The sequence below is a fragment of the Emydura macquarii genome, unplaced genomic scaffold (genome assembly GCF_026122565.2).
Source record: "Emydura macquarii macquarii isolate MOO-44397 ecotype Brisbane River unplaced genomic scaffold, CSIRO-AGI_Emac_v2 contig_499, whole genome shotgun sequence".
Classification (NCBI taxonomy): Eukaryota; Metazoa; Chordata; order Testudines; family Chelidae; genus Emydura; species Emydura macquarii.
In genome coordinates this window covers 10,913,973-10,934,368 of record NW_027130636.1, presented here as the reverse complement: position 1 = coordinate 10,934,368, position 20,396 = coordinate 10,913,973, and the positions used below count along the sequence as shown (strand labels likewise).

General features: G+C 41.0%; 1 protein-coding gene across 1 annotated transcript; it reads left to right on the top strand.

Annotated features, from left to right (window-relative positions):
• The first annotated feature begins 256 nt into the window (after window positions 1-256).
• RBP2 (retinol binding protein 2) lies at window positions 257-12,772 on the top strand. Its single transcript, XM_067538649.1, has 6 exons — window positions 257-331; window positions 707-736; window positions 2,385-2,476; window positions 7,929-8,107; window positions 10,808-10,909; window positions 12,549-12,772. The coding sequence occupies exons 3-6, from the start codon at window positions 2,404-2,406 to the stop codon at window positions 12,600-12,602; spliced, it is 408 nt and encodes a 135-aa protein (XP_067394750.1). The 5' UTR covers window positions 257-331; window positions 707-736; window positions 2,385-2,403; the 3' UTR covers window positions 12,603-12,772.
• Window positions 12,773-20,396: the final 7,624 nt, after the last annotated feature.

The following is a 20,396-nucleotide window of genomic DNA, read 5'->3' as shown; positions in this document are numbered from 1 at the left end:
TGGAAGCCTTTTCTTTGCAAAGCTCTAGTACCCTCATGCGTGGAGCAGCGACTCGAAATTTGGCAGAAGGGTGGCTTTTGTGGCAGAGGAAGTGTCTTTTGCTGCTCCTGTGAAAATCTGCCCAAACTTGGCCAAGCTATAAACCTTTGAAAAATTTCAATTCAGACTTGGCCAATAGTAATTTAGAATTTAGCAGTTAAAAATCTCCAGATTCCGTCCTTACTGAGCATGCTCCGTCCCCTCACAGCTCCTACCACTGACCAGACTGCACATGCATCACACACACAGTGACTGGTTGAGCAAGGAGAATGGGAGCCAAGGATGGTTTGGGGTAGGGGAAGGAGAATGAGATTGGATGTACAGCCTAAGGAGGGAGATGGGGAGCTGGAGATGTGGGGAGAAAGTTGGATGAGGCACCAAGATGGGGGAAGTCGGACTGGCTGGGCAAGGAGCCTGGGAATGTGAATGTATGTGGGCAGAAGAAGAGACTGGGAATGGGAGCCTGGGGAGTGGGGGAGATTGTATGTGATCACAAAATTTGTATCCTAGTGCCTGTGCACCAGGTGGATGAATTAAGGTTGTACAGACAACCTGAATTCTGGCATTTCCTAACTTTTGAGTACTTGATTTTGCAACCTGTTCTTTTAACCTACTTTTTGTGTGTATTAAATAAGTAAAATGTATATATTCATTAATATTAATACAGCGTGGAGGCTGAGAAAGCAAGTACATAAAGGTAAGGAAATTCAGGTTAAAACTTATCCTGCAGCATAAAACTAATGCATGTTAAACACTATACATAGATCATTAAATGTATTGAAAAATATCAACATAGAATCAGAGTTTAAGGCCAGAAGAGACCATTATCTAGTCTGACCTCCTGCGTAACACAGGCTACAGAGTTTCACCAATAATTTCTGCATTGGAAGAAATTATTCTTCCCTGCTACATAAATCCAATATCTTGTGTATCTTCATTCTCCTAGGCTGTCAGATCAGGACTACTGCACTGTTGTTTTCCACCAGACCCCGACTCCCCTTCAGGGGGCCTCACTAGCAAGAGAAAGTGCTTTCAGAGTAGAGCTGCTAGGTCTGCTGAGATACCTTCATGTCCACACTTCCCCAGCTCACTGTGCTTCTCCCTATCCCTGCTATGGAGTAAAACTTGTACATTCTGTCAACTGTTCTGAGCAGGTGCATCTTGAGAGAGTCAAAATTGAAACCCAGAGTAGGAAATGGTTTGGGTGATCTGACTCTGAAAGAGTCTAACCCAAAGCACCAAGAGTCAGGCTAATCGAAGTGATTGCCTACAATGGGCTCTACCTGTGTTAGTTTGGCCTTTCCCTGCATTTGTGGAACTTTCTGCAGATTATCTCAATATCTTTACTGTGACAGAGTGTGAGTTGTAGCACCGTGGTCATTGTGGTGGCTGCGGCACAGAGAAAGCTGGATACCTAACTGGAATCAACCAATGAACCTGTTACTGGTGGGGATAACTGACATTTGGTAGCAATTGTTGGGCTAGTGAGGTAATTGACTTAGTAATGTGGAGGATATATATTTGGGAAGAACAGGTAGTAAAAGAGGGAGAGAAAGTTCTGTGAAAGGTTCCTCCTGCTGTATGCCTATGCCTGCCCTGTTTGGAAACCCAGGATTATAGTTGCATTTGATGAAAAAGAAACAGTGTGTGTTTGTGATTAAGAGACCATACAATGGGCTAAGCAGTGCCACTCGCATGGTCGCTTGAGAGGCACCCTGTGACATTTATGATCAGTTAAACAAAATGTATTCAGGTCAATTTATACCTGAAGCACATTTGCCGACATTTGACATCTATAAAAAGGGACATTTTGGGAAGAAAACTGGGATATCATTGAACTCCACTATAATACATTGGAATATGAAGTTGAGAAACAAAATAAAGAAAATCATAAATATTTTTCTTTTAAAAATTGGGATTTTCCTTCTAATGGCCCAATCTTGCATTCATCATACATCCAAAACTTCCACCAACTTCATATAGGAGTTAGGGTGCATGAACTTAATAGGAGCTTACGGTATGTTGGAGAAGTGAATTGAAAAAAAATGTTGCCTTTCTGTGGCACGTTTCAAAGGGGTACCTATAAGAGATTGCTTTCTTTACGGAGGTTACTGCAAAATACCTTTCTCTGTTAGTTCTTGCTTCGGAATCCAATTCTGACCTGTCTGGTATCCTCGTGAACTTTGTTAATGAAGCAAAGTTCTGTAGGGTTATATCTCTGACCTTCAGACTTTATTATCTGGACAACCATAAACTTTATCAAATGAAGATATAAAAAGGACAGAGCTATAACACATTCTGTCTTCAGATCTTGCTTCCAGGCTCAGCATTTGATCTATCCTTAGGTTTGAGCTCTTCGCCACTATGCCTGCTGATTACAATGGAACATGGGAAATGGAATCCAATGAAAACTTCGATGGCTACATGGTTGCCTTAGGTAAATGGGGGGAAAAAACAACCAATATTGGGACAAAAGTTTTTATTTGTCAATCATGCCTATTTAAAAAAACAAAACAAAAGCTAGTAGTAGAGCAGTCTTACTTCTTTGATTTGTTTTGGACATAATAGTTTCTGGCAGTCGTATTAAAAAATCATATGCTTGCTATAATATGTCTAGACAAATTTGAATGACTTTCTGAGCAAGTACGGGATACTTCACAGCAGTGGAGGAAAAACAGTTAGCACGTAGCATTTTATAAAACTGTAACTGAATTAACAGGTATAGTAAAAAGTTTGTATAGTAACCAATCTGTTATGGGCAGAAGTTTCTGACAATCTTTATGGGAGCATATTTCCACAGCAAGAAAATGTATGTTGTTAACGAATAGAATTCTTACTTAGAAGTCAGAAGAACATTGAAAGACAGTTAATTCAGTGCAAGCAGCACTTTAAGACAGCTGGAAATGTGAATGGAGACTAAGCTCCTAGGAATGCCAAAATTTCACTCTTATTTTCCCCACATTAGTGCCTTCAATGACTTTAATGACAGTGTAAAAGTTTTACAAGGGATAATTGTCTTCTATTGGTTTGAGGGCCATTTTATATTTGACCTTTTTAATACAATTGTCATTTCAGCTGTTTTTGTTTGAGCCATTTTTGTTCCAGCTGTTTTTGTTTCTTTTTGTTTGAGTGGACTCCTGGCCCCACTGAAATCAAGATCAAACTTCCATGTATTTCAACAGGAGTAGGCCTTTCATTAGCTAAACAGGTACCAAATTCCAGAAGAAATTAACATTTTTTAGACAACTATTTCTGTATCTTCTGGGTTTCCACTGAACAAATGATTCTCTTGTTTCCTTTGCTGCAGTAGTAGTGCTGTATTTCCCCCCAAAAAAGTGGAAGCTAGCTTTACACAAGGATGAGATGTGTAATCAAAAGAATCAGATAACTATCCTGTGGAATTACTGGGTAAGGTGTAGGTGGATGAAGATTTGAGAGTTAGGTTCCTACTCATAGAAACTACCTAATTTATACGAATTAATTACAGGTGTGGTTGTGTTGGTCTCAGGAGATTAAAAAACATAGTCAGGTCCAATAAAAGATGTTACCTCACCTACCTTGTCGCACAAATTAAGTAGGTCTCGTGAAAAATAATGGAGGAGTTGGCTAATTAAAACTAGGATTTTTGTAAGTCTATAATTTGGAATTACAATTTAAAAAGTGGCAGAAAGCAAAAACTATTTTAGTTATCGTTTTTAGTAGTAACAAATTACCCATTCTTTGGGCCCAATTTTGCTAACACCTGAGTACCCCCTTATTCACACAGGTGGTCTCGTTGACTTCTGTATTGAGGGCTGACTTCTATCCATCACTTTCTTCTCCAATTTTCCTCTCTCTCTAACTTGTCACTGCATTTGACATCAGTACAACTCTGGTGCCAGCAGAGAGCTCTGTCATTTAGTACTTTCCCTCGAAAACAGAGATCAGGCTTCTTCCTTCCTTATGCATTTGCTGTCTAATGGTCGATAATGAGACAAGGTATTGCAGAGCTGAAGGACTAGTTAGTTCAGCTTCTTAAATAAACACTGATGCCTCTAAACATGTGGTGAAATAAAAACACTGTGATCTTCCCAAAATTCTGAATATTTTCATTCATGATCGATTTTATGAATGGCTATAAGAAGTTCTAAACTGAAGCTAAATTTGGTAATTTGGATGACTTTCTAATAGAGTTTAATTCACATCACAGAACCCTAATGTTTGTTTTTCAGTCTGTTCAAAGAGACTAGGGCAATAATACATATATGCAGCATTGCCAACCCTCACTTTTACTGCAAATCTCATGATATTTAGTATTTTTTTTCTTAAAGTCTCAGCCACTGGATCTGAGAATCTCAGCTTCCATTTTTGGGAAGTGTCGGAGGTGGGGGGGAGGAAAGTATGTTTCTAGCACTCATGGTTGCAGAGGATAGCTGTGAAATGAGAGCATCCTAGGGGATCAGAAACCAAGGCAGAAATAAAAAAGAGCCAACATTTTTAATTATTATTATTTTAAAATCATGATTTTAAGCCAATCTCTATCTGGAGGGAGTGGACTCATGATTTTGAGTGCTTGGTACAGGCAAGACTGCACAAGGGATGGGAAATTCTTTCCATTCAACTCAAATGTGATCTCTGAACAAAATAAATGTACTGTCAGGAAAAGCAGTTAAGAAAAATCGCTAATACTGTCAGTCTTGGTAACTGACGAATTCTCTTCATTGTTTGTGTCTTTCTTCCTTATTGGCTAGTCTAGTCATGCACTTGGGGAATGTGAGACTCTTTTCCAACAGGACTGGTAGTCTTAACTATGTCCTTTAATCTGGTTGTACTGTCACTCAACACTCTGTTTCTTTTGCCTCTCTTAGACTTTCCCTTGGGTATCATCTGCTAATAATGTTGTATTGATTCTTTCCATTGGGTCATAACTGCTCATATCTATTCTTAAAAAGTTTTACCAAGAAGGCCAGCAATTGCTATTATAAAAGCAATTATTTACATATCTCTTTAGATTGGTACTTCCCCTCTGAAATTTAGGCTGTGATATTTATTGAAATTCAATAGGAGCTAGGTGTCTCACTCCCAGAGAATGTGCTTATTTCATCTTTTAACATTCTAATCCCAATCCTGCTACAATAAGCAATGGACTTCCAAATTTTCTGCTTCCTTTAATATCAACTGCTAGCATGCACTGGGCTAGAGCAGTGCTTTTGCCACATGTCTGCTCCATCCTCAGGACTGTTTCAGTAAGTAATTAGGACAGGATATCTGACTGAAACCATTCCACTGGCAGTTTACAAGAACCTTGCTATGATTAAGTCAAGCAGAGTTTCATTTTTTCTGATCTTACTGAATTTCTCAGTGGTTTTTGACACAGACTATAAAATAAAGGGCTTGATTCAGCCTCTAGACCTCCAGGTGGAAACAGGGCTACAGGCACCCAGCAGTGGGAAGTCCACTTGAAGAAGGATTGACAGAAGTTTAAGCTACCCACAATTCCTGATCTGCTGGGTGACTCAGAAGGGGTTGGTGCAGTGCAGTGAATGGACAGGCCCAGACCAGGTGGGAACTTTTTGCCTGGGAGACAGGCTGATTCATTGCATCTCCTGTGCTGCCTCCACTTGAGAGGTGCCTATTGAACCTCCTGATGGAGTTTAAAGCTAGTCTCTCCATAAGAAATTTGGGGTGAGGCTGGCGAGAGAGAGTCGTGTTTGCACCAATTGGCTTTGGATCAGGCCCTTTATTTCTTTGCCATGTTTTATGTACTGCACTAAAGTGCTATTAAAAAGATCCTCACTATATTTGCAACAAAATAGTATCTAGATGTATATTTCTGTGTTTGATTCTTTGTCCCTCACTGACTGTTATCAATGAAAAAGAAATGACATGGAAAAGGTGCAAAAAGAGATTCTTCCACTCTGTTTCTCCTGATTTTACATTTGATTGATATTCTAAGAATTAAGGAGTTCAGGTCCAAAGCACAATGAAGCTGAATTTTTTGCAGTTCGTTCATGCTTATAATTACTACATATGCATTTTTATACTTTAATTAACAAATTGTTTTGCCCTTTAGCAGAAAGTTTAACTTTTTCATAAGCATGTTACCAAGTATTTCAATCTAACTTAATAGAACAATATTTCATCTTTATTGCTTGTATTGTTCAAAATGCTGTTATGAAGAGTAGCTTTAATAAAACCTCCCCTGATTTTCTGCAGTAGTACAAGACTAATACATTAGTCAGAAATAGCATTCCTTTGGAAAACTAGACTTCTTTCCTCTGAGACCTAAATTTTGTTACCTGGCTATAAATCAGATCCAGATATATCTTTAATCCTCAGCAGCAGATAAAATATACTTGAGAACCCTTGAGCATAAATACTTGAATATGGACATTATTTCCTATGTTAAAGTAACAATTTTTGTTTTCTAGCCAGTCCTTTCACTCAATTTGATTAGTGCCTTAGCAGTAGCATAATGAATCCTCCAAAAGAAAACAGGTTCCATTTGTACCAGGTTTTGCTGAGATGACGAAGATTAACTTGTGTGTGAAAAAGCTCAGGGATGGTTAACAAGGCCCACTATTTTTTCAGTTTCTGGAAGAAACATGTTAGATTATTTCATTTGCATATAGCACCATAACAAGATTCACTGCCAAATGCTTGAATATTTATTGTACCAGGCAATGCAGTTGACATTAGGTGTATTGTCTAGGGTAGACTGTGTCATGATGGTAATATATTTCACATATCTTTTAGTGCATTCAGTTGCAAGTAGTTGTTTGTATTATGTTAGTTTTCATCATGAACAGAGTAAGGAAGTTAAAGGGGATCAGGCACAAAATGATGACAGAATATTATGAGGGCATTGTGAAATGCAGTACTCTTTGGCTATTTTCCTTTTTGTTTTTTAACTTTCCATCTTTTACCTATATGGAAGCTGCAAAATAATCTTTTCCATCCATTTTTGTCCTTTAAAGATTGATCAACTTTGATTTTTGTTTGTCCCTAGGAAAAAATAGTAGAATCAATTAATATAGCTCTTATTTGTTTACTTATTTATATGCAAGCATCATTTCTGGAATAGGTTTGCTAATTTAATATGATCTCTGATTCAAACTACTTCACAAAAAGTGAAAAAGATGTTTTTTTCCAGATGGCTGTTAAATCACACTCAATATAGTCCAAGTGTCAATGTAAATGCAATACAGTTCCACAGATCACACCCAGTCCCAAACAACAGTCTGTGGTTGTAGTGAAGTAGAAGCTCAATGCCAAAATTCACTGGATCAAACATTCATTTTGATATGCACATCTACTGCACAAGAACATGTAAGGCACTCGTTCTGAGATCCTTCTTTAGATATGAGTAGATTTGGTCAAAGATCAGTATTTTTTGAGAGATGGGGGATATTGTTTTCTCCAAAATTTTCACCAAAAGCAGTGGAATTTTTATTTTTTCTAAAAATATGAAAACTAGACATCTTGGGGATTTTCAATTTATCTCTCACTTCACATCTCTCCCACCCATATTTTGTCACTGAAAAAGGAATGGGGGATATGAAGATGGAAAATATCCAAAACTAAGGGGGGAAAAGGGTTCTTCATAAAAAAATAAATAATTAGAACACTTTTTGAAAAAAACACAAACTTTCCTCAAATTTTCATTAAAAAAATCTTTTTATCATTTACAAAAAAAAAAGTTTCAAATGAAAAATGTCAGTCAATTCTAGAAGAGAGCTACTCCGCATTATTTTACCTGTAAGTCAGAGGATTAAATGTGCAAGTGATTTTCATAGTATAGTTTTCATTGTTTCGGTGTATATATAAAAGTACCATATCTTTTGCATCTTTGTACCATAAGTTGGAATTTGGCTGGGTTTATCATATGCTTATGTTTTGTTTGTTACTAGGCATTGATTTTGCCACACGTAAGATTGCAGGATGCTTGAAACAAACAAAGGAAATTATTCAAGATGGAGACAATTTTAAGACAAAAACACTGAGCACTTTCAGAAACTATGAACTGAATTACACTGTGGGAGTGGAGTTTGAAGAAAACACCAAGGGGCTTGACAACCGAGTTGTGAAGGTATAAACTTAATATTCGGTTTCCATGTGGTTAAAACCAGGGCAAGCAGTCCTGTAAATTTCCTGCCTAAAAATGATGGAAAGCAATTTACAGCTATTAGAGAAATGTTTGTCTATAAAGTGCAGGTCACTTGCATTTCAAGATAATTTTGTTTTCTTTCACATTGCAAATATTTATTTTATATGCAAATCAGGAAGGTTTCCCAGATCTGTGAAAGCAATAATTAATTACATTTTTTTTTCTCACAATGAATCTTTCCTGTCTTTCTATGGTAAACCTCTTAGCAGTTTTCTATATTTAAAAGTAAAGAGAAGAAGGATATTTTGTCACATGTAAGTTAGCTGCTGAAGTTACACTTTAAAGCTGCACTTTAAAACTACTAATGCTTTTTTCCCCCTCCCCATTCTATTAAAATTGCCAGTTCTATCTGAGTGTCTTCCTGTAAGCCCTCCCCACACTGTACTCCCATGGAAATCAGTGGGAGTTCTGTGGAAAGAGCTCTTAAGGCATCGGGGCCTGAACCATTTGGTGTATTCATTTACTACATACACCTTTGCATTCCTTTTACCATTACCGCCTTCAGTTTTATTCTCCTAACATCCCCTAAAAAGATCTATGGGAGACTGTCAACAATGCAAAGGGCTACCAGGCATCCAACTCCCATTGAAAACACCTCTTTGGGCCTTTGAAAATCTGCCCCAGCCACGCTAGCCTCTCTTTCTGTTATCGTTTGTTGATCCTATCCATGCCAACTTTTCTTCTGGTAACCAGTTCTGTCCTCTTCCCAGCTCTTGGCTAACTTGTTCCTCTTTGACCTTTCACCCCTTCTGCACCATCAACTTATCCCATTTCATCTCTGAACTCAAATCATGCTGTCAGCCCCTGGAGAGATGGTCATGCAGATCAAAGTTCCCTGACAGTCTTCATCGAGGAAGTTGGCAGCATACTGAAATGAATCCTGTCCTCATCTACACTCATGTAATCCCCCAGTGGAACTGCATGGATTTAACTGAGGGTACAGGGGCTTGCTTCTGTTCTCACCCCAGTGTCACATGGGGTAGCTCCTCTGGAGTTATTTCTGATTCACAATAGTGGAAGTCAGAGAATAATCAGGCTTATAGTGTCCTCTCCAGGCTTCTAAACCCCTACTTTAACCTCTATCACTTCTCCTGAGTCCTTTCTCCCATGATCATGATGAGGTATGCAACAGCTTTACTGCTTTTAAACCAATGCATACAAGTCTCCCTTGATCCATCTATAACCTGATGATCCTTCACCACTCTCCTTCCCCTGTATCAAAGCCATCACCAATCTCATCTCTGAACAAAATTGTCTTCACTGAACTCTCTGTAACCTTATTTTTTCTCCTCCTATCTCACTACCCTTATGCTGGGACAAACTGGATTTCCTTGTTGCAAAATTATAATTCCACCTGATTGCTAATCTAAATTATTTCTACCTGATATCAGTTTAGTCTTAGGAAAAATCATCTCCAGAGAAATTATCCTTCTCTGGATCCTGACTGTACTGCTGTGCTGTAATTTTAGCCATGTCTTAATCACTTTCTGTTTGGTGAATGAAGTTCCATCTTTACTGTCTTCCAAAATCCCCCATGCAACTTTAGGGACTCCAGAATGCCGTAGACGTGCCATTTTCTCTTTTTCTTTCTCGAGAGAGTCACATTCACTGGTTTCCTATTAGTCTCCAGTTCTAATTCAGAATTGCACTCCAGGTTTTCAGAAATCTCTCTGGATTCATTTCTTCCTCCCCTTCCAGCTACAGCCATAACACTTGTCACTTCTCCCGTCTGGCTTGTCTCTATCCTTTCTGCAGTGTGGGAATTGGAGAGAGCTTGGGTCATTCATTCACCCCTGCCTCCACTGCCCATTCTACCTGGAACTCATTAATTATTCATTTGTATCATCAAAGCACCTAGAAGTCCCAGGAATGGACCAGGACCCCATTGTGTTGTTGTACAAACACAAAACAAAAAGATTGCCCCTCCAGCAAAGAGCTTAAAATCTAAATATAAGACAAGACAATAGATTGTTTCCTTGTACACTTCCATCAATGAGATATTTGTCAGCATGAAAGGCACTGGTACCAATAGCCAAGCCATTCCTCTATTTTGTCCCTTCAATGAATTACTTGATTTAAATTTCATTGTGAAAGCTTCTTCTCCCCTTTTGGCATATGTCTTTAAAGGTCTTGGTTACAATGCCTGAAAGATGCTATAAAATAACCTATAAGTGTATTGTACCAAGTGTCATTTACATACTTTTTCTGCCTGTCTGTTTTATATACAGATAAAGGAGGTGTTAACCCTGCATTAGTCACTGATCCGTAGTGCTCCAGTTATTGCCCCTTTATAATCTTTTTATGAATGCTTTCATATAGCGAGGAAAGAAAAATAATTTTCATATGCAGTACTATTCTATAAACAGTATCAGAAATTCAATTCTCTGATTCCCCTCTTTTGCACACACAGTCCATATAATTTTAATTGAAGAAGTAATTGAAAGGTGACAAATAAAGCACTTTAAGCTATGGGGCATTTGGGCCACTAGTGTCTTTGCACAAGCAGATGGGGTTTTCTGATCACACACTGCACTTATGCTACCTCATTGTTAGTTCTGGTTTGTTTCAGTGTTTCCAAAATCCGTAGTTATCTCATTGGATTTAATCCTTTGATCCCTGCAGACACTAGTGAGTTGGGATGATGACAAATTAGTATGTGTCCAAAAAGGTGAGAAGAAAAACAGAGGCTGGACGCACTGGATTGAAGGAGATAGACTGCATCTGGTAAGAGCTGACTTTCATGGATATAGCATGTAACTGAGACTGCAGAATAGTGTAGTTACTATAGTTCCAAGGATTTTTCTGATTCATTTTACTCACACAGCTCTGATACCTAAACTCTAAAAACCTCCTTTCTACCAGAACCCCTGCTGTTTCATTTATCTCCACCTGCTGCCCAATTAAGCCACAAACTTACAATGACTTTTGTCCAGTTCACTGCACTACAGCCCTTAACCCTTCCAGTTACACAGCACGTCCAATTCCTTCTGTTTTTTGAGTACATACTAAAAATAAACCAGTCTGAAAAAAATGTGAGGGAAAAACATTTGTCATTCCAAAAAAATGAGTTCTAGCAACAACTATGCAGTTATCCAGATCAGTAAAACACTCCCAGAATACACAGGGAAGCTTAGCAAACCATCTATATTGTAGTTATCTTGTGCCACTGCCCCCTCCCTCCCTTCAAAATAAAAAGTCAAAAGCTGAGTTAGTAAACTGGGATGCAAAGAGAAATGCAGTGAGCCTGAGAGATGCCATATGGGCCTGTAAAGAAAATAAGCAGTCATTGAAGTCTGGCAAAATAAACAAAAGCATGCAGAGGAAGAGACTGTAACAGGCAGATTCACATAGTTTTTAGTGAGGAGTTAATATTAAACTTCACTAGATTTGGATCTGTATAGATAGTCAGGAACTACTTTGCCTATCAGAGTATGAATTTCTCTACTCTGGGACTGGATTGCTGGCTATAATACAGAGCTGTAAATTATCTATTTGATAGCCAGGATTCATTTATATTTTCTTCGTAGCATGGCTCCTCTATTTATCATGTGAGGAGCCAGATCCTCAGCTGGCAAAAATTGGCATAACTCCAGTGACTTAAGTGAAACAATGACAAACAACTTGTACCAGCTGAGGATCTGCCTTGAAGTCTTTTCTTGTTACAATTAATTCTGTGCAGTTATATAAGCCACATTTTAGTGTGGATGGTTATGATGGCCATCGAACTCTGCCTCAAGCTTGTACTATAGGAAGGTCAATTGGCTGACTAAAAACCCTATTGTTTTCTTCCATCTAAGCAGAAACCAATGTCACCCAGCTGACAGATAGACTTTTATTACCCTATTACAATATAAATTTAAAATTTGCCAATAATTCCACTAATGAAAGTTATAATTATTGGCACCAGGATTCAAGCTGAGATCTCTGGAAGCAAAAGGGCTTAATGGACTGGTGCACCCATCTATTGAACCAGTACCGCAACTGTTCCCATCCTTTCTGAATCTTCCCTCCACCCTCTTTTTGTAATTCCCTTGTTGCTTCAGTGCTTCTAATAAATTATGGCATGTTGTTTTAATAATGGAATATGCAAAGTCACACCATTACAGAGCAATTTCAATGCATTTTTCATTTTTATACTTTTTAAAGCTCAATTCAAGTGTCAAAATCTAATTACCACAATCTGCAGTGCATGCCAGCTGATTATGGCTACATAAAATACACTGCTTTTTTTTAATAAGCAAAAGTCTTCTTGATGTGGTGTTTCTGCTGGTCTTTCAGTGATTTTTTTTTTCAAGGGGAGTGGCTGCATGTGGGAAACATAGCTTGCAACAATATATACTTATCAATTATTTTAATGCTGTAGGAGCTGACCTGTGAAGACCAAGTATGCCATCAAGTATTTAAGAAGAAAAAGTAAGCTGACCAGAAAGTCCAGCCAATTCCACACTGTGCAATTATGCTATGTGGGTTTTTTAAAGCTATGTAATGACTGCTTGATACTGCCATGTAAGTGCACTTCTGTGCACTACCAACTAAGACAAATACTTCTTTAACAATAACATGAAAACATTTTAACCCAGAGTTCAATAAAAATAATTCTCATTCTTGTAATTATTTCCTTTATTTCTAAACTCCTTGCCAGGTTTCCAGAAGCAGGATAGTAAGTCCTCTAAGAACAAGGCTGGAAATAAACAGTCTCACAATTATCTCAACAACGGAACATCTCCCCGTGATGCTGTAATACCATAATATGTTTGGATGAGTGAATACAAATCTGACATTCAGTGTACTGCTTCTATTTAATTTAGTTCCGGGTCACTAAATCCCCAGTTGCAGGCAACAGGATGGCTCAACAGATTTGTAATAGGATACACAGCCTTTCACATCTAGGTCACTAATTTGAATTCGGCCAAGGTCACTAATTTGAATTAATGGCCTTTGTGAAATGTGGTTGGTGTTTTCTTAGTCCAATCCTAATAGACAGGTGCCCACAACACCAAACCCACCATCATTGGCTGTCTCTTTGATAATCTCAAGGGAGAGGGCAGAGACTAAACTAATCTCTCAACTCAAGAGCTGGTCCCTATATTTAAGATTGAAGCACAGTGAGAGGGGCTGCATGTCGAAACCCACACAACTACACATGCTGCACGTAGTCTGTGTGTAAACAGTCTCCTGTGCTCTCAGACTTGTACCTTTTACAGGTTTGTTTTTAGTCTGTGGTTTCCAGCTTCGTCTTTGGGTATCTACAGTTTAATTACCTTGTGGTTCAGAACTTTCCAAAGGACTTTGTGCTGTTTGCTGTGAATAAGTTTAAATCAACCATGGATGATAAAGGACCATGTTTTAAGTGGGTGGAGCCTGAAATCATTGAGCAAAATGTGTGCCCATACATGTATCAGTATTAACATGTACAAATCTGACACCTATGTATGCAAAGATCCTTGGCCACACAGGTACTTCTAAGTGTTGGGCAAATATAGGTGCATGAACTTTTTTTATTATTATTAACTGATCTGAGTCTCCACTGGTTGAAATTGATGCTGTGATTTTTGATTAAAGACTGATGATTTGCTGGTCTAACATCGCAGTAACTTGTCTATGTGTTGAGAATTCTCCACAAAGATGAGACTGTTCCCTGCTACTTGTTGGAACTTCTACAAGAAACAGACTCTCACTTTCTGTTTCTGTGCCCCTACCCCCTCACTGCTTTTACAGGGGCCATATAAAATAATTGTAGACAATTCACTAAGCTTTCCAAACACTATAGAAATTATAGAATTGCATGAAGAATGCATGTTTTTAATTTTCTGAAAAAAAGATTCTCCAGTTTGGCACTTGCCAGGAGAAAAAATGTGCTTTGCACCATCTCTCAACTGATCAACATTAGATCATAAAACCAGGGAAAAGAAAAGTTTGCATTTCCACAATAAGTTGTCACTGCTTTACACGTGATAAGCACTGAGTTTTGAGGACCGAGTGGGAGAACAGCATTGTTTAGCTGATGTCTTATGTTTATATTCCAGAGTGCACAAGGTAGAGCTGGGTCTATGGGATGGAAGTGGGTAGTGTGTAAATCAATGATGCAGTAGGGAACTTTAAAGTTTTGAGACAGAACAGAGCAGGAACAAAACTGGATCAGCTATTTAGGTAATATCACCTTCCTACACACAGTCTGGAGCAAACAGTTTCAAGTTTTTGCAAATGGGGAAGGAAGATGTGCAGCAAGGTGATCCATGTTGCAAAACTAACGCCTTCCTTCTGCTGTCTCTGAGCCCAAAAGGTTCTTACTGATACCCAAGAACTCTTAATGTCCTTTAGAATTGTATGCTCAGCAGTGGGGATAGATGGGGAGTGAGCTACTGTTTTGTGATATACATATTTGCAGAAGGACAGACTAATTTATACAATACAAATTAGAATAGGTTGATCTCTAATTTATACAATACAAATTAGAATAGGTTGTGTAAAGCCCCCATCTTCCTCTACGCTGCTATTTTTAGCCCCATAACACAATCCCTCTGAGCCCAAGTCAGTTGACCCAGGCTCCGAGACTTGCTGCTGTGAGGTTGTGGGTTTTTTGCAGTGTAGATATACCCTTACTGCACAATGGCTGCTTCCTACATTTCCTCCCACAGATCCATGGTGATCCAGCCATGTGGTATTTACGCAGTGAGGCTTCCATGAACATACTGCAGAGCAACCACTCTCTCTGACTTTCCTGCTCGTGAAGCATTTCTGCCCACTGTCGTTTCAGAAACCCATCTGCACCACACAGGAAAAGGGTCCTAAGGGCTGTTAAACAAGCATTTACTCTAAGGTTTGATGAAGACAAATAAAGTTGCACTGACAAAGTCATTTAATTACATTTATCTGTGCTCTTTCTAACTGGCGAGCATACAGTTAGCCTTGGCGAAGGGAGATTAATAGAAGCAACAGATGCCTTTAGATTTTTAATACAGATTTTTTTCCCCCACTAGAACAGGCTCTTTTCCGTTTTAATTTGTGATTGATTCCAAGGGCAGAGGTTGCAGATGTTTTAATTTTGGCTTGCTGATTACACTTGTTACGCAGATGGTGAAGATTAGGTGGAATCGCCTTGTGAAAATGAGATTTAAAAATAACAACAACAAGCTTTGAGAGTTTCAAAGAGTTTGTCAATTATTCTCTGAATTTCACACTTGCTTTAATTATAACTTATGTTGCAGTGATTCAGTCATCACTAAGTCAGAGAAAGAGGGCAACAAATGAGAGGGCATGTTGCAGAGCTAGAGGGCCATGGACCTATGGACTCATTAAAAACAAAGCCCTTGATGACCGGATATAGGCCCCTGCCACATCAAGAGAGAAATTCCTTGCTACACTCTACTGCTGCTTACATCCAAACTGCAGAACGAGTTGGAGAAATGGCTTTGAGTGAGGGCCTGAGTCTCCCAAGCCATTCACACCTGTGCAACATGAGTGTCAATCTCTACCAACTCAGTATGCCAGGGATTGATGGTCCTCTGATGCATGCTAATGACAGTCAGGAATAATTCCACTGAAATTTCACAGGTGTAAAACAAGTGTAAGTGAGAGGAGGATCAGGCCCATACTCACGGACCATTCACTGCACAGGTGTAAGTGATTACACAAGGTGCAAGTCAGAGGAAAATAAGGCAGGAACTAAGGCCTTGTCTACACTATAAAGCTGTACAATTTAACAATACTGTACAAACCCCCTCGTATAGATATAGTTCTAAATAGCTATTCCTGTACAGGCAGGCGACTACTCTATACCACAAAGCACCTTTATACCAGTATAACTGCATCCACTCTAGGTGATGTACCAATATAACTATATTGGTTTAAAAAACCCCATAAACCTAACAAACTTACTGGTAAAAATTGGGTGTAGACTTGGGATAAAGCCAACCTTTTCTAAAGCCCATGTGGATACAAATAGCCTTTGGAGCTCCTCTCTTGTGACGTCAGTGGGAGACTATCAATGCTGGTGTTTGGCCACACCCATGTTTTCTGTCTATCGCAGACCCTTACAGAGCACTCCAAGGGAACCCTGGGCATACACCTGCACAGGATTTAAACCTGTGAGCCCTGTAAAACAGGTACATGAAGTCATATGCAGGAGAGGGCTCTTGGATGCTGCTTGTGGAAATGCTGCCACCAAATGGAAGGGGAAGTTGGCTTGTTTGTATCTGCCTCGGATGGAGTCATTCGCTCTGGATGCTGCTGACTCACCTTTGCCAGGGATTGCTTCAGTGGGGCTCATGGTGACAGTGTAAAACTTTTAAAGCCTTTCCCCAAACACAGGCATTGCTGAAAGACCCACTCTGGTCCCTAAGCAGCAGCACTTCCAATAAGTCAGCTCATTGGACTCGCGCTACCTGAGAACACAATGACCTAAAAGCCTTTCCTGGCATTTAACTATGTAATAATAATAATAATAGCACTTATGATTTGTCTGCAGATCGCCTGACACCAATGGAATTTTGGAGCATATAGCAGAAGCTATATGGTCCTTTAGGTTCCTAAAATTTACAGCAAAATCCTGGCCTAACAAACCTGAGGTGAGGGCTGTACTATTTGAAGTACTGGTGACAGGTGGGGCTGGGCTCACCCAAAACTAAAGTGCCCTCCCCCCAGTTAATGGGGAGGAACCAGGGCTCGCAGGCAACAATTTATTATATGGGACAACAAATGAAAAAAACTAGAGCAGGAATGGGGTCAAAGGCTGAAAAGCAGGGATCTGGAGGGGGACACCATGCAGAGAACACCCAGCTGTGCCCAAAGGTTTCCAGGGAGTCGGTGAACACTGCCCTGGGGCATTCTGCCTAAGGACATGATAGTACAAGGGATTGGAAATAGGCTCCTCAGTTGTAGAGCACCCCCTATCCAGCTTCCGCCCCTGGTAAGATGGCCATCTTGGCTAGTGCCAGGAGGAGTTTAATGAGGAGGTTCTATGGCTTACTGGGGCCACATATGTGGTGTGCATTGATCAGGTGGTATGAGGAAAAGTAAGAGGTTCTGGAGGAGCTGGAAAAAAGGCTGTAATCTGATGCACCCTGTGTAGATGTGCACCAGAATCTCTCTCTCTTTCTCCATATAAGGGACAGGTGTCAGTGGATTCGTGACCTACCTCAGGTACACTCCTGTGCTTAAAGCTCCATGGAGAAGCCATCAGCTAATATCCCAGGCAGGCTGTGGAACCAGAGTGGAGAACAGACTGGCCCACCAGGGTTCCTCACCCCCACCCCTCAACTCGCAACAGGTCCTGCCACGTGGTGTTGGGGGAGACATGAGGGGGAGGAAGTAGCTGGTGTGAAACACGAGCATGTACAGATGTTCTCTGGATGCGCCTCACAGGCAGACCAGCTAGATGTCATGCAGCCAGCTTAGGCGGCGTGTTGGGGGAAGCCAGGGTGGCTTGCAGGGCAGGGCCCAATGACTCAGAAGGTCAGGGATCAGGGGAGGGTGGGGAGCCCCCTCCCATAGGACCCACTAGTGGAAAAGCAAGAGAAGCAGGAAGTAAGGCTGCCCTCATTTCCTGGAGCTCATAACAGGGTCATGCAGGGTGGGCAGCCTCATGTACTGGCCAAGTGCTATGGGGACCACCTAGTCCCTCTGATCATAGGGTGGCACCAGGCAGGAGCATACTCTGGCACACCAAAGGGGACCATGCCAGCTGCACATGGAGATGGGGTTGCACAGCAGGTTCTGCAAGAAGGTGCTGTCCTGCAACAGCCACCAGGGACCTGGTTGTGGAAACTAGCTGCCAGGCCCTGAGGAGGTCCTGGTAAAAGACTAGCAGCTCAGAGAGGTCGTGGGGGGGGGGGAGGGGACACACCTCTCAGGTGGAGATAAAAGAGCCACCAGTGATATCCGAGTCTGCGGACGAAGGTGTCCGCCAGCACTCTCCATGCCAGACTACCTGCACTAAAAAGGAGCCTTTGCAGGGACTGGAGAGAGAAGGCATGGACCTAGCTGCAGATGCAAACCAGGCCCGGTCAGCCTTCCCCCAGTGGGACCTGAGGTGAGGGCTGTGAGAGCAGCTGTGTGTAGATGGGCATTCCCCATCCATGAGTCACCATTCCCTGTCTTCAGGAGGGCTAGAGTTTGTCCCACAGGAGGGATAGCTGAGTTTCCAGCATCCCAAAAAGAGGGCTCGCGTATGTGGAGGGGGGGATGCCACTGACTGCACCCAAGCAGAGCCCTGACATGGCAATAACAGTCCACTCCCCCCCACACAGATGTCTACGGCCGTGGTGTTGCTGGTGGGGGAAGGGCCCATAGTGGCAGATTTCAACATCAGCACTCTGAACAATGAATGAACAGTCCACACCTCCCCGCACTTTTGTGTCAGGCTGTTTGCAGAGCCAGGCAGTCATCACTGCATCAATTACACGAGTCATGTTTTCAAGATTTGCTTTACAACTCCGAGGACCGGCAACATTTTTTTTAATGGAAGCTTAAATTCTAAGGTCTTCATGTGACTCCAGGAGTTGGGGACATAGGCAGGGTCCTATAGTGCCTATGCCCTAATCCAACCCTACCTATCTCTTCCACTAGGCTACAAAATTTAACACGAAGATTTTCTGCTTTTTCCCCCATGGGTTGCTTAAAAACAAAATTCCCTCCCATATTAACACAGGGTGACTGGCCCTGTTAATGAAGCGGATCCAACACCCCCTTTGCCAGAACAGGTGCTCCCATTTGGCCAATGAAGGGAGGAGCAAGCGACCTAATGTATTAGAGCTGCCTGGAAAGATGTTGCTAGGAGAGGAGACCTACCAGTGTGAGGGACTCCCTGAAAGAAGGCTCAAGGCAAGTGAGACCACCAGGAGGGGTTTTTTAAGCTGACATCTCAAACTAGCACTGGAGGATTGAGAACCAGAGAGCAGCTGCGGGGGTTGCCAGCTGTTTCCTAAACTGGTGAATTGGAGCCAAGGGCCAGGGAGGGCTGAAAGCCAGGGAGTAGTGGAGGGACTTACCTGCTTCTGTTTCTGCATTGGAGAGTTGGACCCTGGGGAAAGCTGAGAGGGCCAGGAGGAGTGAGGGATGCTCTCCTGGTAAGGATGAACTTTCAGCATTGTGGCTGTGCGGGTCCCTGATGAAAAGAGCGGGGTGGATTACGCTCCAGCAGGAGAGTAGGGATGGCTCTTCTGGTAGAGGGCTAGAAGACCACTGAGGAGCCTGCGGGTGCTGGAAGAAGCCAGGGGATGTGGTATGTTGGGGTGTCATGTCATGGGATTTTAAGGACTCTCTATACTGGGGTGATAAATGGACAGGTTTGTGTAACCTGTGGTGTGGACCATTTGCACAATGTTCTTGTAATAAACTAGCTCCAAGGAAGGTAATGTATTGAAGTAAGAGAGCTGGAAATGGAGTCCTTGGCTGGGAAGATAGAGAAGAGGTATTTGTTGTATCTCTGCCTGCTGGAAAAGGCTGCTCCACAGGCACACTGAAATACAGGTAACAAAGGAAAGGAGAGTGACATTAGAAATAGTACTGAAATCTGAGCAAACTCATGGTATGATTACCTCAAGGTGAGAGGCTTGCAAGGTTACATGACACTGCCGAGGCTATTGATTAATACTGGGTAAAATGACATCTATCATACTGGCAGAAGCTGACCAGAATACTACACTTTGGAACTTCATCCACAGCAAATGACTTCTCCATGTGGTGTAGGAATGCTTTCACATTGCTACTTTCCAGTGCCTTCATGCTATAGTTCAATGCAAAGCCAGTTGGAGGGGTTGGTTTGTATAATTCTATGACTAGCACGTATTACACTGAATCTGTCAATATTTGCTTTCACTAAACAATTAGACCAATTGCCTATAAGACTTCTCTTGTTTTTTGGGGGGCCAGGGGCCTTTCTTGAGTTATAGGCCCATTACAGTATCCACTTTTGTATCATCAATAAATCTTAAATGGAGTCTTTCTGTCAACTATTAACACACACATTGTAAAAAACAAGGAAGCCTTAAGTGCCCTGGGGAATCCTGCTAATCTCTTCTTTAGCTGTTTCCATGTTGTTACACTTTGGATCCCTGCTGTTTTTAGTTTAGGTAACAGTCTGTCACAAAGTTGCTTATTAAAGCTTTTCTGAAAAACTAGACAAACCCTGTCATAGATGCTGTCCCTGTGAACCCTATTTGTGACTTCAGAATAACTGAGGTATGAAAGTTACTTGAAATATTTCCCTGTT